Consider the following 17,080-nt stretch of genomic DNA (forward strand, 5'->3'; position numbering starts at 1 on the left):
AACTACTTTGCAGGCGTGGTCATTCACAGGGACAGTGCCTGTCTCCTTGATCAGATTCCCAACCCTGTGTTATGTTGACTGGTGGCTTCTCCTGCTGGGGCAGGATACACCACAAAGGTCTGCATTAAAGGGCCAGACCAGTTGAGGCAAATGGCCAGGATTTTGTTTTCCTGTGAAGCTTTGTCTATTAAGGCAATGTAGGGGTGATAAAACTGAGGGGATTCACACCCCATTGAGGGGTGTATTGAGGGGTCAGGGGTAGGGGTGGTTGGATGGTTAACCCCAATGCCTGAACTGGGCATAATTTCACTTTATAGTACATAATATACAATATTAGTGACATCCTCTGTCATTAGAGATTGAGGAGAATAGTCACCAATCACCTACAAACAACTCATCTCATAAATAATGATTTGCTCATGTTGGATGCCTTCCAGCAGCCTCACATTACAGTCTCACTTCTGAGGGGAACAAGATAAATCTTGTATTATATAACAGTAAACTGGTACTTTTTCCACAAACCACTGTTAAACCAGTGGTTTGCGATTTGAATAATGATCAAAATAACAAGTTTCATTCACTGAAGTGATTAAAAATGTAAAATAGAAAAAAAGATTGTTTTTCTTGCATGAGTTTTCCAAGATTTGCAGCTTTTAGTTATATTTCTGAGCCTGTGTGAACATGTTTTCCAGGTAATGAACTCTTATCAGTGCTTCACACCCTAGCAGACAGTGGCCGGGGGATAAGTGCATCATCCATAAAAGCTTCTCACCTTGAGATACCTCAGGTTGATTTTGACACTCCAAGATATCAGCATAATAGATGTAGAGAGGGCCCCAGTGTAGGGATCCTATTGCAAGTCTGGCATTCTTGGATAGTATTACCTTATATATTTGGTCTCACTTTCACAATATTGTGTGGCAGGAGGAAGCTGTCTTATAAACAGTTCATATAGTGTGTATGTGTCTGTGGCACAGTCCGAAATCTCAGACCCCATCTATGGTGAATGCTTCTTAGCTCCCAGTGATAATTTTTAGACGCTGGCCTGTATTCACAAAGCACCTCTGGGTAGGACTGTTCATGTTGGATCTGGCTTCCGTTGTCGACATCTGATATCCATTTTGAGCCGAGAAGCTAGAAACTGATCCTAGATCAACGCTCCTACGCTGAGACGCTTTCTAAATACAGACCATTGTTGGCTAAAACTTCATAACATTGTTGGCTTACTTATGCTTGTATTATAATGCAATTTAGTGTGACCACTGAGAGTATTCCATGTGGGCAGTTATATGCTACATAAACACCGTTATCGGATGTAATGATCATTGCAGCCAGACAAGCGTGGTCAGACAAACGCCCCAGTTTTCAAGCGTCACAGCATCGCTGACTCAGTCACACGTCCAGAACTAAAGTTTCCACGTGATTAACGACTGTCTTTAATCCCCTTGAAATCCATCAGTTACTCGCGTGGGTTACTCCATTTTCGACCAATGGACGGATAGGCACTTTATCGTTGTTTCACCAGTGCGAATGCCTCTAATGCACATCTGAAATAGCACCTTACACTACTAAAATCGAATGTGTAGCGCAGCATTCAACGTTTGCAGAAGAATGTGTCGGCTTGTTCTCTTAATTTAACACATAATTTAAAGCAAATTTTAATACACATCTAGGAATACGCGAAACAGCTATGAGAACGCAAGGTGAAACGTAACCTATTCTATGATGCGAAATACAACGTAACGTCACTTTCGTATGTGGTTGTGGTCTCGTCGTATTGCTCGCTGCATCATCAGTCATTTACAAGTAAATCTATTCAGGGTATCTCAGCATTTTCACGAATCGTTTATGTTTCTGGGAAACGTGATAAAGAAACTGTGCATGCATACACGAATAATTTGGTTAATCGAACTGACAACAGACACTAAATCGTTTAATAAACTGAACAATTAGCCTACATCTCGGCAGTATTGGACTTCCCTCAGCAAATATGACGAATATGATGTTCGTACAAAGATTCGTGTTACAAAAACGAAACAACCAAATGACTGGAGATACGTGAGCAGTAATCTACGCCTATACTTTCAGCATTGTCGGTGCCAATACATATTGAAATTAGCCTATAACGGTAATAAAAACAGGTCGCCAAAACAATATTTATTAAATAGTGGGAAATGAAATAACTTCAACACCAGAAACAAGTTAGGCTATTACATTTGTTTCTGTTGGTTGTCATACTGGCCGTGTTCACCACAAACAGTTCAAGCTTGACCTGTGTTAAAAAGTCAGAAACTACGACTACCAGTCGTCTAGGTGCAGTCTCACAAAAAAATAAAAATAATAATTAAATGAATAATAAAATTTAATAATAAATAAATAAAAATCGTCGCAATTGTCCAATTAAATAAGGTACATTGGTTTGTAAAGTACAGGGGCCTTGGAGAAGGTTATAAATTCCCTTGATATGAACAGGACTAAGTGACATAACTCGAAGCATTTATTTATTTTTAGAGGGGGCGGGGTAACCGGACGGCTTCGTTCTCTCCATCCCGTTCCGTCCTCCGATAGTCGTATTGGTCTGATCAGCTGCCCTAGCGGCTGTCTGTTCTTTGAGAGGGTTCCTTCCAGTTATCGCGACTTGACGATAAACTGTTTTTATTTTCGTCAATTGGTTCATAAAACGTAACAATCAATATTATATTGGCTCGCAGAGGTTTAGCTACACAATGGAACAACGTTTTTGGCGTGGAGCAGAGAAAAAATCCGTCTGAACTCACCAGCCTTAACGCAGACGGGCTTGCTTTGTTCCGAATCAGAGAAAGCAATTGAGATAAATTGTCCGAAATGGACGATTTAGAAAAGGGAAATAAATCAGACGAAGATTCAGAAATGCCAGAAGAAGAAGAAGTTGACCCCAGAATCCAGGTAAAACCCTCACAACACACCAGAGAAAAACGACAAACGATTAAACAGTGACATGCAAAGTGCTTTGAAGGAAAGGGAGAACGTATGTCTGCAGTCTCCATAATTTTATTTGCATTGTATTATCGTCGACGGATGTTTTGCTGGGCTAGCCACTGGTTTTCATTTGGACATGTAGGCACTGGTGTGTTTGACTGGCTAGTTTTTGCTGCTATATTGCATGCAGGTAGCCACGACGTCCTTTAAATGAACCTGGTTAAAAAGTCGGAGTTTAATCCGGTGAATGCAGCGAAGGTTATCTGACCTCAAGGCGGCTGTTAAGATTTCTTGATGTTCTGTGACAAGGGTTTAATCCCTGTAATGTTGAAGAGACTATTGTTGGCAACGCTCGAAATGCCACCAAAAAATGCCACTTTTACGGTCAAAATGATTGATTATGTACGTAGAAACGATGACGTGTCACCGAATAGTTACTAACAATTTCATTCTCTTCCCTCCGGTGTTTTGATTTAGATAACCACTCAAGTTTGTATCCAATTACTGTTGGGCGTTTTATTTTTGTCACATTACATTTGGGTAGGCCTTCCTACACTTCAGTTCGTTATAAACAGCGTAATATTATAAATGGTGTATGGGACGCACACTGCTTAGATATTTTGTTAAGGCCTAGTATTCCAGGTTTGTTGAAGTTGTGCTTGCTTTTTAAGTTGAGAATGTTGTTTATATCCTGAATTTCTCACATACAAAGTTTTTACATAAAATAGTTTCCTTCTATGTATATGTACAAAAGGGAGAGTATTAAGATCTTGGTGGTTTTTCTTTAAACTGCAGTTCTGCCTCTATAAGAATCCTCTAGATTTTTTCTGACAAATCTTAACAAGATCCAGATGTTACTGACCTCATTGCGAGAGTTAACATTCCTCCCTCCCTCCTCCTCTTATTTCACTTTGTCTTTCTCCCATTCCTCCTCTCGCTCACTGTTTTCTTTCAATTTCTTCATACAGGGTGAGCTCGAGAAATTGAATCAGTCCACCGATGACATCAATCGATGGGAGACAGAACTGGAGGTATTTCTGTTTTTCTGAGAAAGTGTGCTGACAGTCTGAATGAAAATGCTTTCACAATGAACAACTGTTAGAATAAGCCATCTTAACTACTTCAGTTTATTCTGATGTGAGTTAATTTGATAGACGGCAGCTTGTCTTTGGCTGCTCTTAAGTGGTGATGAACTGCTGTCCATTTCTTTGGTAAGGAATGTTTAAGGTTTTCAAAATGACAAAGCAAAGGAAATTCACTGAGAACAAGGTAATAGCCACAGTATCAGCACTAAATTTGCAAGGGTGAAAAGTCATTATCAAATTTATAATTTCATTAAATAATTGCAGGGAGAACACTGCCTATTATCCTGTTTCATCTTATTTAACGATGGGAATTTATGAGAATATTGCTGTGACACATTTGAATAAACATTGCAGGCCCGGTTTTTTATTTGGATAATCATAAGCTGAGTGGTATCATTGACACAAAGGGAATGAAGTCTGCTCTGCAACAGTGAGTTCCCTTTGCTTCTCCTTGGTGACACGCTGTCCTGATTAGGTGTTTTGTTTTGGATTACCCTGATATATTCTTAGAGATTCACTGGTATGCGTCTCTTCATTGACAGGGACCTGGGCTCCCATTCCAAGAGTCTAGCTTTCTCTTTCATCTGCTCTTCTGCGTGGTTATGATGGTGATGCAATCTGAGAGAAAGAGGGATTAGAGAAGAGATGATTGGGGAAGAGTGGCAGAAATTAAAGGGAATGCTGAGAAAGAGAGAGAGAGCTAAATTACAAAGAAGCTGGTCTTTTACTGTGATCTCTAATTTAAACAGCCTTTATTATTGCTGCATATTTGTATAGTACTGTAGGTGGAGCTTGAAATGAGATGAAAGTCCCCTGGAACATTTTCATAATTTTCACTGGGAAGGAAATTAAACTCTGGGAAATTGTTTAACTGAATACAGCAAGCTGATACCAAAAATGTTCCATATGAAGTGGTGACATTTAAATGCCATGTCTAACTAAACATTTTCAAAGGATTTGTTTTAGATTATATTCAGAAAAATAAATTTAAAAAAAAAACACGAAGGCCATCTTGGAAGCTGGTTGGTACAAATATTTTTTCTCAGTTACCGGCGTTCATGATAAGCTGCTAGAATGCATCCCCTCTTGTCACTGGCATTAAGCAGGATGCTCATTGTCACAGGAAGTTCCGTTTCCCTTATCACATCCTTTCCCATTCATGTCCATTATCTTCGCCCTTGGCGCTGTTGTATGCCAGGATGTTGTCATCACCGGTCTTAGCTTCACGTCCTACGCCTGGAGCCAGAGTGTACCACAGTCTGACCAAGTGGCAGATTTTAAGAGTCTAATTTTAGATTTGTCATTGCTCACAGGCAGGCATTTCTGCTCTCGGAAATGAGAGACCTGGGCGTGAGTTAAAACTGAAAAGGAGTTTAAATGTTCACTTGCCCTATGTACCTTTTCAGCTTATTGTAGCTTCCCAGGTATAGCTTCCTGGGAAATCTGTTGTATTAATCTGTTGATAACCTTGTATAGTAGTAGACATTTGCTTGATGCCCTTCATATAGTTTACAGATTTAAAAGTGGCTGCTTTGTGAACGCAGTTATTTGTCCTACCAAGAGTAAAACCCATATGTTAAGTGATTTTTGACTGCACAGATCTCTGATGGCTGTGTAAAGACTTCTCTCCGTTAACTCGATCAGATGCAGACTGAATTAGAGGACACTGCTCACTTTAACGATGCACGAAGCCACATTTTTTTGGACAATGCGTATTTAAAGTGCTCAAATTAAAGTGAAGTGGAAGGCTTAGCAATGGAGAGATGTACATCTACAAACACACTCATACACTCACACACGCACACACACACACGCGCACAAATACACACACAAACTCACTCACACACACACACGGGCACACATAAACACACACATAAAAGCAAACATGCACCATAGATGGGGACCAAGATTCCGAACCTTGCCGCAGACATACTGTCGTGCTGCAGCTGCCCGGTTAGGCTGAGCTATATCATTATCCTTCATAGAGATCGTCTTTGTTTCCTCTAATTCATGATGATGGCATGAGATTATCTGAAGAGCTTGACTAAAAGAGCTTGACCAATCGGCCCTGTCTCCACAGGATGTGCGGCAGAGGTTCCGCTCTGTTCTGGTGGAGGCCACGGTCAAGCTAGACGAGGTGGTGAAGAAGATTGGGAAGCCGGTGGAAGACTCCAAGCCCTACTGGGAGGCTCGGCGAGTAGCCCGGCAGGTGAGGACTGCTCAGAGACGTGGGGGGTGGTAGGTGTGGGGGTCCCCAATCTCCTCAGTCACTGCTCCACCCTTTTTGGTCAGGCAAACAGAGATGAACAGAAGTTAGTCTTTAGATTCCTCAAATCATGTTGGTTTATTGTAGACTTTCTTCATGTGGAATTTCATGAAGGCATTTTCACATACCCTTCCAGAGTTTGGTACTGGACAGGTCAGCAAGTCATGAGTATCTTTATTGACTGCATGCTCCATAATGGACTCATGGAATTAGATCTCACAGCTGGTTTTATTGCTCAGGTCAGATGACATACTAAATAATATACAGTCGACACAAAGGAAATATCTTTATTTTGACCCTCTTATTAAGGTGTATCCCCATTCAAAGGGCTTTAAAAGTTTAAGCCCTTTATTGCTGCCAAGGCATACATGACAACTCTGTGCATTCTATTTTTTTAAACTTTAGAATCATTTAACTTTGGAATATTATGCTACTTTGGTGACTCGGGAAAATGGCAGTATTTGACAATTTTTTTAAATAAGCTTGAGCGAGTTATAAATGCTTGGTATGTCCAACCAGGCAGCCCCTCTCCTGCAGTTCCACATATTCTGATATTGTGAACCCATTTATCCTATTATATGTGGATTTGTTAGCTAGGAGGCAAGTTATTGAGGTTTTGTTTCAAAGTCTGTTGTTGTGAGGTCATTGAGGTGTGGTTGCAAATCACAGTGAGATTTGGGTGGTAATCTGTGTTGTGACTTCTGTGACTATCCCCATTCTCTGCCCACTCATCTCCTCTCTTCTGTACTGCTCATCAGACAAACTGCAAATGAAGGCAAATTCAGCCTTTTCAGTTCCTCATTCAACAGGACTGGTGTATTTCACTGCTGTGTGACACGTTGCTTGAATCAGATGAGGCAGGAAACTCTTCATATTTCTGAGGGCACAACACTGCTCTCTCCTCTGTAAGAACCAAATCCAAATTGCCATTGCACTTTGTGCATCTACTGCATCTATATTAAGAGTGGGGATAATTTCTGGCTCTTTACAAGTCATTTTAAACCAATTTAAGAGCAATTAAAACAATTATCTGGGGTTTGTCCCCCTGTGCGGGGTCATTTTGGTGTTAGGGGAATTACCCCATTCGTCTGTTTGCAAAATACCAGTTCCCAGGGAAGAACTGGAAACCACAAAGCTGTCCAGTGGGAGTGGCTTTTGAAAACTGTTCTTCCCAGTTTGATATATGTGACACACTGAGAAACAGGCTTGCTGCTCTTCAACCTTGTCTGATTGTGTCTGTCCTGTTTTATTTCAGTAAGTTTTCTTTTGTTTTATTTTATGGTTTAGAGTCATCATGGCAGCGCGTGGTTATATTTGAAGCTTGCTCAGCGTATGGTCTTCTCCAGGGATCCTTGCATAGCTCACACTTTCATCATTTATCCTGTTGCATTGCTGCCCATTTTTGAATCCATTTTTGCGCACTTGTCCTGCTCAGGGGTTCAATGGCAGATGTCCCTGAGCAAGACAAGTTGAGATCTGAACTCGCAGCCACCTGTGGCTATAAAAACTCCACCACACCTCTGCCAGCTTTTAGTGCAGATGCTGGGCACAGCCTGAGTCTCGCCACCAGGCTCAGACCCGGGATGCATGCAGGAAGTGGGCAATTAGCCTCTCAATGTGACAGGCATCAGTCCCTCCCCCCGTCTCACTTAGTCCTGCGTGACCATACACAGTGATGCCTTCCTTCACATGCTGTTCATTAAGAGTGGATCACAGCACGCCATTGTAGTGCTGCCTCTCTCTCTACCAGTAGCCTGTTGTATTTGCATACTGTCGGTTGTTGGTACAAACCCCAGGTCGATTACTGCTATTATACCATAAATACTTATGAGTTACAGTAACTTGAATTGCTCCATATGCAAATGCATAAGTGGGTGCATTTATTTGCGTTCTAGGGAGGTAACGACAGCTGCGGTGGCGGCAGCAGGAACACCTGAGTCCGAGGGAGTTTCCTGTCGTGAAACGTCCACAGCTGTTGTGGCTTTTTTGAGCCCTGAGAAGCTTCGAGCCTTGTCGCCAGCGATCCAGCTGCGGCTGACGTACGCGTCAGATGGATTCTGAGCCTATTTTTAGTCGAAGAGCCATTGTTGCTGAGGCAGCGTGTCGTTTGCAGAATTTCCCCGGCCTTCTCTGAAGGATTTGAGTTTGCCTTTGTTCTTTGTTCTTTATCTCAAGTGGGAGGTAAATGGACCCTATTCAGAGGGGTCTGCCTCGGCCCATTGTCGTCACTTCCCCACGCCGTGCGGTGTTCACCTCGCCCTCCGTCGCCCTGGCTGTGAGCAGGCTCTTTGTGACTGGGCTAGCCTCGTCATGCAGACACCCCGAGTGGCCCCGTGAAGCCATCACTGTGGGCTCCCTCGTGTAGTGCCCCTGCGCGTGACTACTGCCCGAGGACAAAGGATAAGGTGTAATGAGCAATAATGGAGTCCTCTGCTGGTGTGCTGAGTGGGGTCTGCCCACCGCATTTTCCGTGCTGATTCGTCACTTACAGAATGTGATTGGCTGTGGGATGTGGTTGGGGGGTGGGGGAGGGGGATTGCCAGCTGTCACGGTCATGGGCGGCGGCCTCACATCGCCGTGCCTTTAGCCTTGTCAAATCAGTGCCCGAGCCATGCGGCTTGTGACCCACGGAACTTGTTTGAGCCGGGGGAGGGGAAGGGGAAGGGGTGTGGCTGTTGGTGGCATGCAGACGCCAAGAACGGTTGGCGTGCTTGGCGTTCTGTTACAACGAGGTTTCTCTAGTTCATGGATTGAAATAACCTCCCTGCCAGCGAGGGCAAAGCTGTCTGGTGCCACGTGAGCCGAAGGCTGCTGATTTTTAATGGGATAGAGAACGGGTGGGAGAAGGGCTTAGCTGTGCATATATGGGCGCTGTGCTTTAAATGCTCTGCCGGTGCTCTCTGTGTATTGGCTGAGTGTTTAATAGGGAATTTGGTGCTGAGATAATGCGGCCTTAAGATAAAGCCTCTGTGTTTGCCAAAAATGGAAATGAGGGGATGGTCACTGAGGGGGAAAAAAGAGTGATCCCATGCCAAAGACTCCCATGCCAACAGACGGCACGCCCCCCCGTACCCTCTTAACTGTGTCCCCTCTCCCTTTCCAGGGCTGTGATGCAACGAGTGACTCATTGGGTTTGTCAGGGAGTTTCTGTATTCAGAGTCAGTCCCAAAGGCCCCTCTGGCTGTTTGCTCGTCACATGACTCAGCCTGTACTCCCGGCCTCTCAATGTCTAGGAGTCTAGATCAAAATGATCTGAACACAGATGTCAACAAGATGCAATTCTAGCCACGATGTGTTCTTCTTTTCTTTTATGAAGTGGTATAACTCCTCATACCTTCATGGCAGTGGTGTTATGACACCTCATTCCCTCACGGCAGTGGTCAAAGCTCTGAAACGTAGTATTTCCATATTTAATTTTGTAATATGTGCTACCTCATGTGTTACTGTACAAACATATAATTTACTTGCACTTCTGCTTGTACGAGTTGTAGTATGTTGTTGGCTGTTCTGATAATAGAGGCTTTTTCAGGAAGTCAGCTTGGTGGTTAAACTAGATTTTCCACTAGAATGAAAGTCCCACATTCTCCTGTGAGCTGTTTTTGACATTACTCATACTCTGTATTCACAAATCACCTCTCTAATTTTGCTCTTTCCTGTCCACGGTGCCCACAGGGTAAGGTAGTAACCTCATTCCGACTGTCACGTGTAATGCCCGATATATTGCTTTTAAAATGCATGGCAACAATTACTAGCGTACTTCTTGTACATATCGCTGGATTAAACAACAAAACAAAGTTGTTAAAAATCCTCAATCTAAAATGTTGCATAAGTGCCTACTTTAATACTAATTAGCTGACATTAATGTTATGCTCTTTTTATAAAAATAAAAATATTATTTCTGTATGTATTGCACGTTTGGGGAATTGCATCCTGATTCTTTTTCAAGTGCTATGTGTTCTTTCAGCTGAGAAATATTAGATGTGTAGAAAGTAGGGCATCCTATGTTACAATTCTTCAGTACATTGGGACTGACAGTGCATGCTGTTCTTACCTAATATTTATGTAATTTTTAAATGCTGGACATTGCGAGTTCATGGTCATAATGCATATGTTGTAGGTTGTGCTTTTAAAAAAAACTATTTAAAAAGGTCATTTTAGAGATTAATTATGAAATATGAGAATGGATCTTTTCTGGAAGCTGAGTTGCCTGGAGAATTGATTGCCTATTGAACTCATTTGTTGTCCATTTTGTATCATGGAGAGGCTTACAGTTAATCTCTGTTTAGTGCATTAATATTTTTTTATCATGCATTTGATAGCAGTCATCGAGGAAATTGTCAGTGTTTGCACAGTAGTTTTACAAATAGCTCTGATGAATTAATGGATGGGAATTTCAAAAAGGGCAAATGCCACTTTCAAAAGGGAGACCTGTAAAATATGTGTAGAAAACACATTTTGAGGCTGTAGCTGAGCGTCTCTTGGATTCTTGAAGAATATACTCATATAACATGCAATTACATTTTTTTAATTACTTAAACAGTGAAATATACACCGTAAAACATTTAAAGGTTTACTGCCTAGTTACCGCCTAGTTTCTTCATAATGTGCCTCCACAGATATGTTTTTGAGACTGAAGCATTTTCAGGTTGACGCCTCTTGTGAGACCTGTTGTATTGCTTTTCTTGGGTTGTGGGGGTGGGGGGGGTGGAGGAAGTAGGTCAGCGAGTATGGGTCAGAAAGAGGCCTGGACTCAGTGGAGTTTCCTAATGTCACAGTTTTCTCTTTGAAAGAGCTGGCTCTCTTTTCACTCTGCTGTTGTTTCATTAAATATACACAATCATGCTTTTTCTCTCGCCAAGTTCGCTGACTTCAATGGGTCAAACTGTTTTTCTCCTGTTTCACTGCCGTTGTTGACACTCGAGCAAACTGAAATGGCTGAAGGATACTGGCCAAATGGAAGTGCATGCCGTGCTTCTCCAGCGTACCCTCTTGTGCTTCCTCATAAATGCAATCAGTCGTTTCACCTGAGTAGCTGCACAGAACTGCATAAACTATCATGGCCACCTGTGAGCCGGCTGGCAAAGGGAACAGGTGGCTGTTTGTACTGGAATTTGACCCACCTGGGACTGGAGAAGTGAACCACCTGGGCCCTCTGCCTCTCCTGGCCACCCCTCAGAACGGCTGCTCGAAAGGTCGCTGGATTTGCAGATTCTGTTTGTGACTGCATTCCCTGTCCTGGGTAGGTGTGTAGACGCACCACGCTTAATGGGCGATTTTTCAGGGACACAAAAGATTGGGGTGTGGTGGTAATGTGCTTTAATGAGGATTGTTTATGCTTCCCCGTAATGCTAGTTATCCAACGACTTTGTAGGTGGGACTTAATTCTCACCGTTCAGGCTGGAAACCTCCTGAGGTAAAACAGAACAGGAACACAATGGCTTGTAAGAAGATGGCGGTTATATGTCTGAATTCTCAGCAGATGCACTTCACTGAGAGGGTGTCCTTTACCAACCCTGCCCTGGGTGAGGGATGGAAATGTGGAAGACATGTCTGGTGATTACCAGGAGTGGAAACCAAGAGCTGCGCCTGAGCTGGGTTTTTTGTGATGCGCTAGGAGTAGATGACACGGGGTCCTTTGCTTGACCGATGCGATCCTGAGGTGACGTTCTTACCTGTGGCAGGGGAAGCCATTGGAGAATAGCGGAGTGTTTCGGGCACAGCGCTCGGTCTGGCTCCGTCCGTTTCCAGGGAACCGCTGCCGCTTCGGTCACCTCTGGTCAGTTGGGTTGCGTAACTGCATTAGAGGATGTCGTCAGTGCCAGTTATTCAGGCTTCCACCCACGCAGAGACACAGTGCAGCCACGTGCTAGGGACTGCGGCTAGCAAAGCAGCTGCTGATTTCGTCAGCCCCTTTAAATGGCCTGAGCATATTAGGACTTTAGCAAGGCCCGTGGGATGTGTGTGACGCTGAGCCTGACTCTGAATCAGTCTGTCCTGGAAATTAAAATTCCAGAGAAGAGGTTGTTCTTGTGCTTGTATCCAGGCAGGGTACATGTAAATTTTTTTCCCTTAAACTTTAAAAAGTATTTCTCCAATGGTTTCCTCTTGGTACATGGTGTGAATGCATTTTTGGATAATCTATTTGTGGATAATTAGGTTTTAACTGAGTCAGAATATAAGGACAGGGATGTGGTTTTGTAGCCTTATGACAGAAATCTGACCCCTGCTCCCCTTCACTGTACAGTACTTGAAGATAAATGAAATATATGTAATACAAAATATAATATAGAACTATATAAATCTATTAATATAATCATTTTTATAGAAACAAGAGAACCATGTCAAGGAGATCCAGTCCGGTAGCTGAAAACATGACCAAAATACAGCAATATAAATTTTGCATTCACCTAGCTACCAGATATGGGACCAATAAAATGGCCATTAATTAATTACCTTGTCTATTTTACAAGTATGGCAGTGTTAATGTTGATTACACAATTCAGTGCACATTCGTATGAATGACCCAGGCATATTTAATGGGGCCTTTGTGGATTCACTTCTGGATTAAAATGCTACTGTAATTAGGACTTGCTATTGCTCACAGTGCCCGGTCTACTGACCGCCTCACTGCACATTTTGGTCAGTGCCAGCAGTGACATTTCATCCTCTCCGTTCCCACTTCTCCCACAGCTGACCCCTTGGCCTGTGGGCCCAGCGGGAGCGGTACAGGCAGTCCTCATGTGGGACGAGACTGACGTCGTGTAACGGTGTCGCTTTCCTGTGAGAAACCTCTCTGGACATGAATACATCCCGTTTTTGCAGCACAGTGACAAACGTCTGGAGCGCGTAGCCTGCTTATCGTGCCAATGCCACTTTCTGTCAATGGGGGTGATTGGCTATCCCTGTGATCGTAGAAAAATGTCTGTCCAAAACATGCCTGGTGGGTACAAACACTTGCCTTACAAAGCCATGTGGATACCAGTACTGTATGCTCCAGTAGGTGCATAACATATCAGCACATGAAACTGTGATACAGTGTCTGTGCAGGCAGATTGATTTATCACAACTCTGCATGTTATATGATGTGTTCATCTAATGAATCTCTTGGGACAGGTCCAGTGGATTCTTTGGGTAGTTGAGGCCCATTAAATCCGCAGTATACCCGTCTTGTGCATCATGAGTTTTTTCTGCACTGTGATTTGCTGTGTCTCACGGTTGTAAACAAGCTGACAATGATCCCTCTGTGGGTTCTGCACAGAAATGTAGGATACAGAAAAAAAATGAAACCGTTGAAAACAGGTCAGACTACTTGTTTGTTTGGAATTCATTTGCAACTGAAAGTGTGTTTGTGTTCTCACGTGGCCATTTCAGGTGTTGGCACCTTGTTGGGATCAGTTCTCTCCACTTAGCTGTTTTCAAGCTTGATCTTGAAAGTCTGGGTTTTAACTGACCACAAGCAAATTGGAGTTGATAGATTCAGTGGCGTGACACCATTTTGCTTTTGGAGAAAAAGGAGAGGGGGCCTTTTTTTTAATGGAGCTGCTGAGCGAAAAATCTGTGTTTTAAAAAACATCACTCATTTGACGTCAGTTTCGTTGTTGATCAACAAACATGGTTTCATTTCCAACGGGAGAATTGCACTGTGAATATGAAAACTGTCGATAAATACTTCACTAATCCCCATGGGGAAATGATATGCTGCAGCATGGCATGCAACAATATAAATATAAATATAAAACATAGGAAAAATCTATTAAAAGGCAAATTAACATTTCACCATATTGCACATTATCTGCCCCAGCTTTCCCCAGTGCTATGCCTTCATGGTCTCTCTGTCTGACTGACTGATTCATTCTTGTCTCATTTTCACACCGTTACTGTTAGCCAGAAGGAATGTGGCTTCTTATCAAGCGGGTGAGAATAACTGCCTCACATGGACGTTTTCTCTGCCTTTGAAGTCGAGTTAAAAATAGCGGTCCCACATTTAAAAAGGGAGCATTGCCTTTGTGTGGCGTTGGTAAAGAGAAATGTGGGATCGTGCCAGTGGATGACTGAGGTGGGTCGGGGTAACTATCGCCGTGGCAACTACAGCCGGACACCCCCTCATCATCCACTGGAATGTGCCGTCATTTTTCTTCCTGTAATCAGTTGGATGTGCGGCACGGCTCACGCAGACGGGCTGATCCTAATTCCATATCACGTCCCTGTTTTGCCTTGAGTATGGCTGTGACCCAGTTCAGTGCTGTCACTCACAGAGCTAACGCTCGGATGTTTACAGAGAGTGTCTTTAAACAGCAGCGTGACGGAGCGGACTGTGTCATTTATGAAGGTGGAATGCAACGCCCCGTTATTTTAGCCCAGGGACAGTTTAATCGGCTGATGGCCACCGACTGATAACTTCCCAGACATGCAGTGTTGGATTCAGAATTTGTGTTTCAGTGTGTGCCTTCACAGACTGCGTTCAGTGTGTGTGTACTGTGGGTGTGTTGAATGGCAGTCGCAGTCTCGTAAGTAACTGTCAAGCCAGATAAGTATTACGTTATAACATTCAGCATGTCTACTGCATATTTGTGCATCAAGTGTGCAGATAACATGCATTTTCACTGTCAAAGTCTGTGCTTCTGTTATGATTGAAAGCTGGTTTGAAGATTCCCAGGTGATGTTCCTGATGAACAGGGGCTCTGCAGTGAAATCTGCCGGAGTTCTCACGCCGGACAGAGACCGAGACTCTACCGCCGTGGGGAATTCACAGCGCACTCAGTGTCTGCTAGGGGAACATGGGAACAGTAAAATGACCGTGCTGGGTTACAGGTGGTCTCAGTGGTACGAGGTGGCACAGATGGGATGATGTTTGAACGTACACTACTGCATAGGGGTGTTGTCATGTGATGAACACAAGGCGCAAACTGTTGGGAGAATGTGCTGTGCATGCAGAAGGAGGGGGAGGATAATCAAATTTCAGGTTTTTCCAGAGATGGAATGCTTGAGATTTCTGCTTCCAGTGAATTAATGTCATAAACAGCGATGGGGGGATTTTTATTTATATGCGCGTGTGTGTGTGTGTGCGTGCGTGCGTACGTGCGTGTGTGTTTGCGTGTGCATGCGTGCGTGCGAGAGAGACAGAGAAGAGAAACAGACAGAGACAGACAGTGTGAGAGAGATAGACTTTGGCAGTGGCAGAAGGATTTTAACACAGCATGAAAAACAGGAAAAGATTATAGTTCTGTTGATTAATGCGATTCCCTCTTTCATAATAGGAAGTTCTCTGTCAGTTGAAGGCCTGTAGTAGACCTTGTCTACAGGATACTTGGGAGAGCTAAGCGTTTGAGTGTACTGTATAAGAAGGAAAGCCTCCCTTGTTTTATATGCTGTTTTGCGTCAATGGGAGGGAAAAGTTATTTGAATCTATCACATGACTTAGCTTTAGTAGTTAAGTATTAAGTTCAGTGTACTCTGACACTCAGTACCTGTGACTGTCTTTGTTGTTTTATGTACAGGAGAGGTGGTGGCAGAAAGGTGTGATTACCATTTAAACCAAACCAATGTCTCAAGGTTGGTAGGAGAGAGCAACAGTGCAAAACTCTCTTTGCAAAACCCAACACTGAGAGGAAGGCCCTTTCCAGTACATTCTGTCCTGTCTGTCTCCTATATGTGGAGTGATTCCATTTAATGATCTCATTCCTGTAAAAGTCCTATGGCTCGTACTTGCCAAGTAATGTGAAATGGTTGAATGTGGCACTGCAAGGCCACTGCTTACGCAAGCATCTTATGTAATATTATATTTCACAGTTGGTGGTTTTAGACCTTTGATACCTGCTATTTCCTTGTGCCACCTTCTTTTCTTTTGGTGCAGAATGTTTCAGAGGACATGCACTGCCTGCACGCACCCATGCACACACCCACGCCGACACGCACAGACACGCTCATTCACGCACACACACGCACACTCGCACGCACACACACACACACACACACACACACTGTGCACAGCATCTTTCAGTGTTTTGCACATGAGCAGGCTGACATTTGCCCTAGGTTTATTTACAGAGCGCGTGCTCATACTCAGAAGGCTGTGCAGAGCCTGAATGTTTGGGGGTTTCCAGATCTTTGTTCTGTTCTAGAAACATCCCAGATGTTTGGCAAGAATGAAGGGGGGATGGGGGACGGACATGTATAAGGTTCATGTGGAAACATCATACTGAAATGATGTTGGCTGTTTAATGGGGCTTCTTGTTGAGACTCTCGGTTTTGGTTTTTGGTCAGCGGGTTAATCCCAGTGGCCTGTAGGGAGGGCAGTGGGTGAGCACTGGTGCTCAGTAGGTTGTTGGCAGGTTGCTTCCCTGAGCAGAGGGCCCATGCATGCTATGAGTCCAGCCTGGTTTATTTATGCATAAGACTGAAGGCACAGCTCATACACATTATAAAGCAGTGTTCCTTCCCCGTCTCCCCAGGCCCAGCTTGAGGCCCAGAAGGCCTCCCAGGACTACCAGAGAGCCATAGAGGTGGTGCGAGTCGCCAAGGAGACCATCTCGCTGGCCGAGCAGCGGCTGCTGGAGGAGGACAGCCGGCAGTTTGACTCGGCCTGGCAGGAGATGCTCAATCATGCCACCCAGAGGGTGAGTGGGGCGAGACACCCTGAAAATACTTGGGAGAGAGAGAAAAGATGACCCTGTTCAGTACCAGAACCCACAATTCTTTTCTGCAGTCTTTATATCCTGTTTATTGCAGACTGCAGGAACTAAAAATAATAGCAGAAGCACCAGCAGCAGTC

The 17,080-nt window shown here is 43.7% G+C and overlaps 1 protein-coding gene across 2 annotated transcripts in view; it reads left to right on the forward strand.

Moving 5' to 3' along the window:
• The first annotated feature begins 2,516 nt into the window (after positions 1-2,516).
• sh3bp5a (SH3-domain binding protein 5a (BTK-associated)) overlaps positions 2,517-17,080 on the forward strand; it is a 19,522-nt gene continuing 4,958 nt past the window's right edge. Inside the window, exons 1-4 of one of the 2 annotated variants that reach the window (XM_064347732.1) lie at positions 2,517-2,925; positions 3,927-3,989; positions 6,124-6,252; positions 16,761-16,925. In XM_064347732.1, the coding sequence (XP_064203802.1) occupies positions 2,845-2,925; positions 3,927-3,989; positions 6,124-6,252; positions 16,761-16,925 (438 nt within the window). In that variant the 5' untranslated portion in view covers positions 2,517-2,844. Of the gene's footprint in view, positions 2,926-3,217; positions 3,361-3,926; positions 3,990-6,123; positions 6,253-16,760; positions 16,926-17,080 lie in introns of those variants that run through there. The other variant, XM_064347731.1, reaches the window with a different exon arrangement.

This window comes from Anguilla rostrata, chromosome 8 (genome assembly GCF_018555375.3).
Source record: "Anguilla rostrata isolate EN2019 chromosome 8, ASM1855537v3, whole genome shotgun sequence".
NCBI lineage: Eukaryota > Metazoa > Chordata > Actinopteri > Anguilliformes > Anguillidae > Anguilla > Anguilla rostrata.